The 9,795-nt window shown below is 41.3% G+C and overlaps 1 protein-coding gene across 2 annotated transcripts; it reads right to left on the bottom strand.

Annotated features, from left to right (window-relative positions):
- Positions 1-3,821: 3,821 nt before the first annotated feature.
- On the bottom strand, positions 3,822-9,584 carry bloc1s6 (biogenesis of lysosomal organelles complex-1, subunit 6, pallidin). 2 transcript variants are annotated; one of them, XM_007563950.2, is made up of 7 exons: positions 9,394-9,584; positions 9,094-9,209; positions 7,627-7,786; positions 5,873-5,960; positions 5,705-5,791; positions 5,469-5,623; positions 3,822-4,323 (listed from the first exon to the last, which is right to left on the bottom strand). In XM_007563950.2, exons 2-6 carry the CDS (start codon positions 9,146-9,148, stop codon positions 5,504-5,506), a joined length of 510 nt encoding a protein of 169 aa, XP_007564012.1. In that variant the 5' UTR covers positions 9,149-9,209; positions 9,394-9,584; the 3' UTR covers positions 3,822-4,323; positions 5,469-5,503. The 2 variants fall into 2 exon arrangements, with proteins under 2 accessions (XP_007564012.1, XP_007564011.1); XM_007563949.2 differs by having other exon boundaries at positions 3,822-5,623; positions 9,394-9,583.
- Positions 9,585-9,795: the final 211 nt, after the last annotated feature.

Here is a 9,795-nt window from a genome sequence, read left to right as displayed (position 1 = left end):
TAAAAAACAAAAACACAGTTTTAATGTCTTGTGGTTAATTCACAACTAGTTTTCCAGAGCCTGGCATTGTTTTTACTGCAGAGTTTTTATTCTGGCACCTACCAGAAAAAGCCACGCTTGTTCTCAATTACACAATTGACTTTGGAGCCCAAAATGCGTGTCTTTGTTGTTCTTGTTCTTGTTTTCTTTTTGTTTTGTTTTGTTTTTTGCACGGTGCGGCATGATACTACTTGATCTAACTTTGGGATGATTATGCCAGGAAATCCACCCCTGGGAAGATGTGCAGCCATATCAAATGTTTTGTTTTGTTTTTTTCTTTTTGAGAATAATAATTTTTAAAATGATGGATTTCAAGTTGTTTGGAAATGCTCCTACAACCCTCCCAAGAATGTCAGAAAAAAGTTGCATGTCTGAGTTCATGGCGGCCTTTTCTCAATACCGTTATGTAATCAGCACTGGCGTGCTCTGAATCACCAAGTTTCCAAAACGTCTTGTTTTACAGACGTTTTGGTCTCATTTGCTGATTGGTCAGTACAGCAAATTGCTGCTACTTCCTTTATCAATATGGAAGTAGCAAGGTTTAGTTTTTCCCGATCACAGAAGGTTATTCGGTTATTCTGTAAGTGAGGGAGAAAATATTTTCCTGAATTCAAATGCAAAATCACTGCTTTGGAAAGTTGCTTTGGTTACGTGGTGAACTGTTTAAATAGCTGTTCTGCACCATCTGCTGCGTCACAGAAGCCTAATTACAAACGTCTTCATTGCCACACTACCCACTCATCCTGATCTGAATCTGAACCGTTACATAAGGCACGGCGCAGAAGGGAAAAATCATCTAATTCACCGTCGCTTTGGACAAAAAAACAACACCACAGCGATGTGTTTTCCAGCGCTGCAGGCCAAACCTTTCACTCTGTGACAGACCGTGCTCGACATCCACCATGCAAACCAAATGGTAAAACCTGGAGAGAATAATAATACCACGCATCTGTGCTTAGTGTGGGCCCTGGGGACCATATCCTGTTGTGGAGGGTCTGGGAGAGGCCTGGAGCTGCCAGTCTCCAGTAGACCACAGCCTCCCACTCCTCACCCATCTGAATCACTGTTTACTCAGACTGGAAGGCTACAGCATCATCTGTTTCTTCTGCTCCGTGTCTCTGTGACTCGCCTGCGGCTTTGCTGAGGGGAGGCTGTGTTTTCCGTGACGGGTAACTTTCTAAAAGTAGAGACAACTCTCCAACCAAACGGTCAGGGACAACACTGGCCTTGCCTCTGAAAACAATGTGTCTGTGAGCTGTCTCTCACCCCCCAAGAAGCTTTAATGCCTCCATCTGCTGGACCAACAGAGTCCATTTTTAATAGAATCTGATTAGCTTAACAGAACAGATTCTGTTTGACCATTATTGAGGTATTATTGGGTTGCAACTTGCATCATTAAGTGCAGAGATGACAGATGCATGAACATCCTGCTTTTGAAACAGCAGTTGCAGGCAAAGGCTTTGCCCATTTCATCTGGGTCATACAGCATTGTGTAAGTACAAGGGAAAGGTTGTGAAGTTGTTGTTCAGGTGGTTCAGTTATCTAAGTGTGGTGCCTACATGGCACATACTGAGAAAACATTTGGCACAAACTGAAACAAACTGCTTAGGAGTTGAAAGGCGTCTACCAAACAAGGTAAGTAAAACATCCTTCTGTTGCAAAACTACCACTATGAATCTCCTAAGCCTCCAAACATTTACAAAACCAGAGGAGGAGGAAGGTACACACGAGTCAAACAAGGTCACTGAAACATCTTGCTGGCTTTAAATCCAAACTGAGTAAATCTTTTGTCCAGCTGATTGTTTTTATTGTTCTTTTTTTATACAAATGTTGCATTATAACAATTCCAAATCACTGTTCTTTTAGTTTATTTTATTTTTTCATTGACTTTTATTTGAAAACTGTAAAGAGTAAAGAAAGTTTGAGGGAGACTCAAAATGTTTCTTTTGGTCTGATTATGAACCTTCTAATTTCGACTGAACCAAAAGTTATCAGAGCAACTCTACTGGTTCTGTATGGACTGATCATTCATTCCTATCTAGAGTAAAAGCTCCAGGAGGAAAAATCCGACCTCCATATCTAGCTCATCCTAGACGACCCCGAGGCATTCCCAGGCCAGAAGTGACCTGACCAAAGACCACAGTGACTTGTTCATGTTAGGGACCACAAGGCACTCTTCTAAAGCCATATCTAGGGTAATGCTGGTGGTCCCGGTGTTTGAACCTCCAGGGACTTCACCGGGTTTAGTGTAAAATATCAATAGGAACCTTCCTTCATAATAATCAAGGACCAGCAGTAAGGGTCAGGGAGGAAATGCCAGAATTTGGTGCAATGCAAGCTGGATGACTGGTGAGGGCTCATCTGGCTTCTGTCATGTTGAAATTGTATCATTTTTGTTATTTAGACAAAATGTTAAGAGTCCAGATTTAATTAACTAAATTAACTAATTAGTCTAAAAACACATCAGTCCTACTTGTAACATACTCTAGCTAAAGCTAACTTCCACTGATTGTTTTTGTCTCAAAATCTGACTTTTCCTAAAACACTGTAATGCTTTAGTTTCATCAACATAAACAAAAGGTTCGTAAAGTTACCCTCAAAACTGTGCTTTGTACTCATTCCTTTTGTCAGTGAGATGCCAAATTGCCCCGACCTCAGAATTCCCCATTAATGTCCACCCTGTGTTACAGTCCAAGACAAACCAAGCGGGGGCAGTTAGAGTCTTGTGGGCTTTGACTCAACTTCCTGCTGTAGTAGCTGAGGTTAAAATTGGAGGTTTATGTGAAATGGAAGTGGGTGTGGCAGACACGGGGTTGGTGTTTAGGACCGAGACTGAGAGGAATGTAACCTACTTTCTCTGTCAACAAACTCCAGTTTTGTGGCTGGTCAGTTTTTACATGTTAAAAAACCATCCAATAACAAAAAAATAAAGTTAGTTTGATAAAGCGCTACATGTTAAGGGAATACGGTCAGAGGTACGTTTGTGCGTTGCCTGGTCGTGCAAAATTGACTTCCGCTTAACGAGCACGCTTGCTCAATGAGAGGAGCGGTTCTCTGCTGCCATCTAGCGGGCCAAAATCATCATTACAGCTCCTTGTTTATATTTTTTTTTAAAAAATCAACTTCTCAGACACTTCAATATTCCCTGAGACCGGCAAAATTGATATTACCTAAATATTAGGTTCTGGTTGTGTTATGGCAAACACAACCATGGGGGAAACTGCCAAGTTGAACATGTGAATGGAAAATTGACTGCGGATGTTTGCTAGAAAAAATGCAAACATGTAATAAGGAACACCACAGTCGAAAAGGATGATGAAATAAATTCAGTTCAATGGACAGCAGCTGGAGTCAGAGATTCAAGAATCATCACAAATGCACATCCAGGAGGACACAGTAAAAAGTGTCTTACCTGGGTGGAGGAGAAAAAAGACCAGACTGTATTTAACACATGTTCTTTTCATATGAAGCATAATTTTCATTCTGCTTACAAGTAAAAGTCTCATTCTGAAGGAGCTGCTTGAGGTCCAGTGTTGACTTTCCATACAATGTGGTTATTCGGGGTCATCCGCTGGCGTTGGTCCACTAGGTCTATAAACTGCAGAGTTAGTGCAGCCAACTACTTTTCAGTTCTTTGGTCTAAAGTATGCAATATTGTCATTTTCTGCAAACTGAATTTTGGGTTTTCATTACATGCGGGCTTAAAATATATCAATATGTGCTTAATGAAACTATAACATACATTTCTTCTCTCAGAACGAATAACTGAAAAAAGATTTTTGATAATTTAATTTCTATTATTGACAAACACCGTAAATTATTCAACAAGCAGAGAAAAATCTCACCAAACCAGTGATTATGTTGCTTTTATTATTAACTCTACAAACCCTAGAATTTCAAATAAAACTAGTGCATAGAAGGGTTTTACAAAAAAGAAAAAAATATTTATATCAAGGAGATTTGCAAGTGACGTTTACAGTTTGGTACATTTTACCATCTGTTATCATAGTACACAAGCCTCAGTCAGATTTAGTGCAGAAGAAAAAAAAGATTTACACAACATATCTCTTTTGTAACATTCAACACTAATGGGGCTGACGGCCCACATTACAACGCGTATTAAACGACACATTGTCAAAGCACAGCAGATGCAGAAGTTCTCCCAGATTATTATCTGTCAAAGAGTCAGAGGATGATTCGTTCTGCTTTGCAAACATGCGCATCGTCAGAAGTCAAACAGCATTGGATGACGTAGTCCAGGTCTTTGGTTTATGGCGTCCTTGGCTAAATCAGACAGGAACAACCAAACTCAAGGTTCTGCAAGCTTTCTACTATTCCTATTTACTAAGCACCACATTAAGTGTTTTTATTAAGGAAACCATTTTCCAAAGTGCGCCGCAGATTTGAGGAGGTCTGAACTGAACGGAGGACAACTTTTCCAATCGCCTCGGTGAATACCGTTTTATATTTAAACTTTCTGGTCTGTTCAAAACTGCTTCTCCTGCTGGAGAAGAGGTAAAGTCAGAAGGGAGTGTAAATGTTTTTCACAAAATACCATAGAGACTAGGCTTTTTGGTAAATGCAAAAAGGCCAAAACATGAATTCATACTGATAAACGGCTGTAAAAAGTATTAACATAAACCTACCTTTCATTGCAGCGCAATGATGTAGTCTTTTATTTATTTTTTGGCAAATCCAACCTTTCAGTAATGCACAGATATATTAAGAAATAAAAAACACCATTCTCCTAAATGTTGGCACCCCAAACAAATTTTATAACAGAAATCTCCCTGAGGAATTTCCCTTCTATTTCTTTTTAGGTTTTTCAGAATATGAAGGGACTTTCGCTCAAAAATCCATAAATTTCTCTAAAGAAAAAAAAAGGGGAACATTTAGAGAACAGGCCATTCAAGCAAGGCATACGAGTGTTTATATCGATATGTCATACAACTAAAGCAAATAGATACACGGCTAAATCTGCCCGAACACTCAGAGTGAGTCTAAACGAACTGGAACTGTGACAAACGAGACCGAACAAGGAGGAAGTCGGCGGCAACGCGCTAAAAATTTAAATGACGAGGGAAGTAAAACCAAAAATCTCAAGAGCGCACTTTTAGAGAAGTGCAGCTTAAAGTGGCATGATGTTGTCACCAGGTTACCATGACAACTAGTTAATTTATGTACAGATATAGTGTGCAGATAGTGGAGATACGTTTGGAAATAAAAGCCCCTCCATTGCAAAACTGACTGTAAGCCGGAGATGGAGAGGAGATTTTCTAAGTTCCCCAACAGTTTCTCGCAAGATCTGTATTGAAACGTATTGAAGCCACGCGCCGCCTGTCCGATTACCCAATGAGCACTTTGGAAAATGGTTAAGGGTTTGTGTGATTGGTCGGAGATATGTAGTAAACAGAGTAAGACATGCAAACCCCTTAGAGCGGTTCTTTAAACACCGTCGGGATCTCTACGTTCTTTTAGCCGGCTTGGCGATAAGCTGCCTCTCCCTCTCCAGCTCCCGCTCCCGCTGCTGCTCCTTCTCCAGCAGCTCCTTCTGCTTCTGCTGCTGCAGCTTCAGAGCTCTTTTCTGAAATCCAACAACACCAGTCAGTTACCCAACATCATGCCATTAACGCACTTTTAGATCTCTTTTCGCCGCGACAGGTACCTTCAGTTTAGTTGTCTTCTCATGAAGCATGATCATCTCTTTTCTTATGTTCACCAGCTTGTTCTGGTAAATTTTGGCTTCTGTAAACTGAAGATAGACAGACCGGGTTAGTCCTCCGTTCTGAGAGCGACGCAGACTAGAATATGTTTTTTTGAAGTCTGAACACACCAGCGAGTTGAGGTCCAGCAAGGTGTTGCACTCTCTGAACTTGGTGATTTCTTGATCCAGTGTGTCCAACAGTATCAGCTGATTTTGTCTGGTCGGAAACAGAAAACAAACACAGGTTCGTTTAGAAACGTAGCCTTCAAGGGAGAAGCAAGAGAAGTTTGTCACTAAAGTTGTGTCGGAGGCATAAAAACGTGACCAGATGTGCCACATTTTGATGACTGGATGAGAGCTGGTGAGAGTGTTCAGTAGGGTGAGATTAAAATAGATGTATGCGACGATCAGAAAGTAGTTTGCTGCAACTTCTGTGTCTGCTAAGCAACTTAAAGAGGCCACAAAAAAAAAAAAAATTGAAATCAGCCGCACTGTGCGGAAATTAGGCTACGACAAAACAAGGACAAGTTCATTGAACCCAAACCATGAGGTTCTTTTAGAGGAAAATGTACCGGTCCGTCGTGGTGAAGAGAGAGCTGAGTCAAAAAGCGAAGCTCTCGATTTACCGGTTGATCTACATTCCCACCCTCATCTATGGTCATGAGCTTTGGGTCATGACCGAAAGAACGAGATCCCGGATACAAGCGGCCGAAATGGGTTTCCTCCGCAGGGTGGCTGGGCTCTCCCTTAGAGATAGGGTGAGAAGCTCGGCCATCCGGGAGGGACTCAGAGTAGAGCTGCTGCTCCTCTATGTCGAGAGGAGCCCGTTGAGGTGGCTCGGGCATCTGGTCAGGATGCCTCCTAGACGCCTCCCTGGTGAGGTGTTCCGGGCACGTCCCACCGGGACGAGGCCCCGGGGAAGACCCAGGACATACTGGAGGGACTATGTCTCTCGGCTGGCCTGGGAACGCCTTGGGGTTCCCCCGGAAGAGCTGGAGGAAGTGGCTGGGGAGAGGGAAGTCTGGGCCTCCCTTCAGAAGCTGCTGCCCCCGCGACCCGACCCCAGATAAGCGGAAGAAAATGGATGGATGGACGGACGGACGGACATCTATGCAAATTGTCAATCAGGACAACTGAATGCTGTGCACATCAAAACATGTTTTGCTTGTTAATTCTGCAGCATTAATATATATTTTTTTAGCTGTTCTTTCACATCTATTCCCCTTTTGACTCATCAGACTAGCTTCTGTTTGGCTTCAATGTCCAAACAGAAGGTCGTTCAACACATTACTGCAGCGCTTCGTTGCTTTAATTATCACTTTGGGTTTTTAATGGTAGTTTTCTCTTTTTTTTTTTACTAGTAACAATGCCATTTTTGCATGTAATCTGATCCATCCTTTCTCATTTCATCTGCGTGGACAGACCAGGCGAAATGAGACCGTCAGTCCATCTGACACCTGTTCAATTCGATTTCCTTCCAGGAATAAAAGCAGCAGAATCTTGCTGAGTCATGAAAATGGATTGTTTTTGCTCCTGATTTTGCTCACTTGCTTGCAATTTCTATTTAAAACAGACTGGATGAGCTCAAATGTATTGATGTATGAAGAAGCGACTACTGTGTCATGTGACAGGAAAAAGTTACAAAGCCAAAGACACAGCCATTTCTTTTTTGTTGTTGTTTTGGACAGCTTCAATCCCTGAATAAATGAAGTCAGAATTTGAAAAGCGTTGTTTTTAATTTACTCGGTTTATCTTTGCCCGTTAGCTAAAAATGTTGGATGAGTCAAACAAAACAAAACTAAAACTGTGAGGCGGCAAATACTTTTTCTCAGCACTACGAACAGGAGCGCATGCATCAAAACACAGAAAACGCAGAGACGTACGTGAGCTCCTGCAGGGCTCGTTTAGAGTTCTGTAGGTCTGGCAGGTAGTGGGAGAGGAAACCCTCGGTGAGTTTGTCCACTGCTCTCTGATTCACGCAGACGTTCTCTGCAGGCGTGGAGCTCTGCAGATCCGCTGGCAGCTGCTGCGTTGCCTGGAGATCTGACAAGCAAGTTCAAAGAGCTCAAACAACATAAAGACGTATACTCACACGTTATTATTGTGTTTTAGGCGGTAATAAAAGCACTGGCATTCTTACAACCTGAAAGGCAACCTTTTACTAATATTTTATTTTAACATGAGAATTTAACACATTTTTCATGAAATTAAATATTAGGCTATGCAGTTGATGCTAAAGCAATTTTAAGTCATTTATTTAGAGTTCTTCTTTTGGAGAAAAAAAAGTTCCAATAAGATTCTTTCTCCAATATCCACCACAATTAAAAAGTGTTCTACATGAGCGGCACATCTGTGACACAACAAGAGAGATGAATGCTACCAATTCACAAGTATTCTGAACGTGTGATCTGTTAAAGTTGTATTTGTCTGTTCTTTATCAGAAAGTGGAGAGGTGTTTTATTATCTGCAGCATCATGCATAAAATATTCCTGCATCACTTCCATATTTATAACCACGAACTCTATGACTTTGTTGTGACAGACCAACACAAAGTGGTGTATAACTAAAACGGAAGGAAAGGATACACAGCTTTCTATATTTTTTGACAAATGCACAACTGAAAAGCATTGTTATTATTGTTATTATTATTGAGAATTCTTTACTCTGAACACATTAAGTTATTTTCACCTGTGTGTGATTCAATTTCAGTATAAATCCAGTTGCCCCATGGTAACTCTGGGGGACTTTCGGAGATGTTGTTGACAGGACAACTATTGGTGGTGAACTCAATTGGTCTGCTTTTAATGGAAGGAAGGCAGAAAGATAGGTTTTTTGGTGACAGAAAGTCACAACAATCCTTGTTCACAGTTTGTCACAAGCTGCGAGGGCAGAGCAGTGAACATGTGAAAGGATGTGAACAAAACTGAGTACTTTAAAGAATACTTTTACAAAGCACTGCAAATATGTAGCCTCAATCAGATCAGTGCAACTCTATTAACTTCGAACTGCATCAGGGTTAACTTAATGTTTATTTGCAAATGTCTGACGGTGAAATACAGAGAACTCAAATCTGAGGAGGGATTTGGGCAACAGAGGCATTAGTTTGCTCCTAAGCAGTTCTCTTGTAGTTCTAATCTTCCTGGGAATGTAGCTCAGTGCTTGCTTTAAACAAACTAAACACATGGCAACCTGAAAAAAGAATACCTGCCGTCTTCCTGAAGCTTTCCTCTCTACTCGTGCAAGCAAACTGCTTTGTGCTTTTAAATGAAGCTGCGATTGTGTATCACTGTGTAGAGGCACGCAGGCTTGGACAATGAACAGCGACAGATTGTGCAGAGACATGTTTTCACCTGGAAGTTCACTCTGGGACGAAGGTCCTTCATCTTCCATCCCCTCTACCTCCATCTGGAGCTACTCGGTTGACCCAGTCTGTTTGGCGTCGAGCGGTCGGATCTAACACCTTTATCTGATGGAAATAACAAGTTAAACGCCTGCATTGCATATGAGTCACAAAGAAATGCAGTGTCTCCTGACTGTGCAGAGGAAGAGCAGCTAGCTCATTGAGCTTCTTTACATGGTAGGAACACGACAATTCTTGGTTATCACCTAACCAGAGGCTTCACTGAAAACTATCTTAGCTAGCGAGTTACCTGTTTAGTTTAGGCTGAACAGCAGCTGTCGGTTCGGTTGGACTGTGTGTTAGGCACTCAGAAAAAAGATAAACCCGGATATTTTCGATTTGTTGTTAGCATGAGACAACATCATGTGACATTTGCGTCATCACGTGATCACGTTCCGAAGGTGCCAATGCGACGGATCCGGCTCTCTTTGCCGACTCGTTTTCAGGAACGATTGGAACCGACTCAGGTGATGGGTCTTTCCTTTCTAACTCCTTTTTTTCTACTGAAAAGGTATAGCTAGTTTTGTATTTATTGCCTAAAATCAATGACACACAAAAAAATCCCTGCACTACAAAACATGTTCAAAATACCTAAGGAATCTTATTTGTGAATAATAATAATAATAATAATAATAATAATAATAATAATAAT

This window comes from Poecilia formosa, unplaced genomic scaffold, assembly GCF_000485575.1.
Source record: "Poecilia formosa unplaced genomic scaffold, Poecilia_formosa-5.1.2 Scaffold153, whole genome shotgun sequence".
Lineage (NCBI taxonomy): Eukaryota > Metazoa > Chordata > Actinopteri > Cyprinodontiformes > Poeciliidae > Poecilia > Poecilia formosa.
Note: the sequence above shows the minus strand (reverse complement) of the source record. Positions and strands in the feature narration are given on the sequence as shown.

What these genes read in the sequence shown, in the direction of transcription:
- bloc1s6 (XM_007563950.2), bottom strand. Translation starts at nt 9,148, where the DNA reads ATGGAGGTAGAGGGGATGGAAGATGAAGGACCTTCGTCCCAGAGTGAA. An exon ending in CGAGCCCTGCAGGAGCTCAC is followed by an intron (nt 5,961 to 7,626) that starts GTACGTCTCTGC and finishes GTTTCCGACCAG; the next exon opens with ACAAAATCAGCTGATACTGT. An exon ending in AGAAGACAACTAAACTGAAG is followed by an intron (nt 5,624 to 5,704) that starts GTACCTGTCGCG and finishes GTTGGATTTCAG; the next exon opens with AAAAGAGCTCTGAAGCTGCA.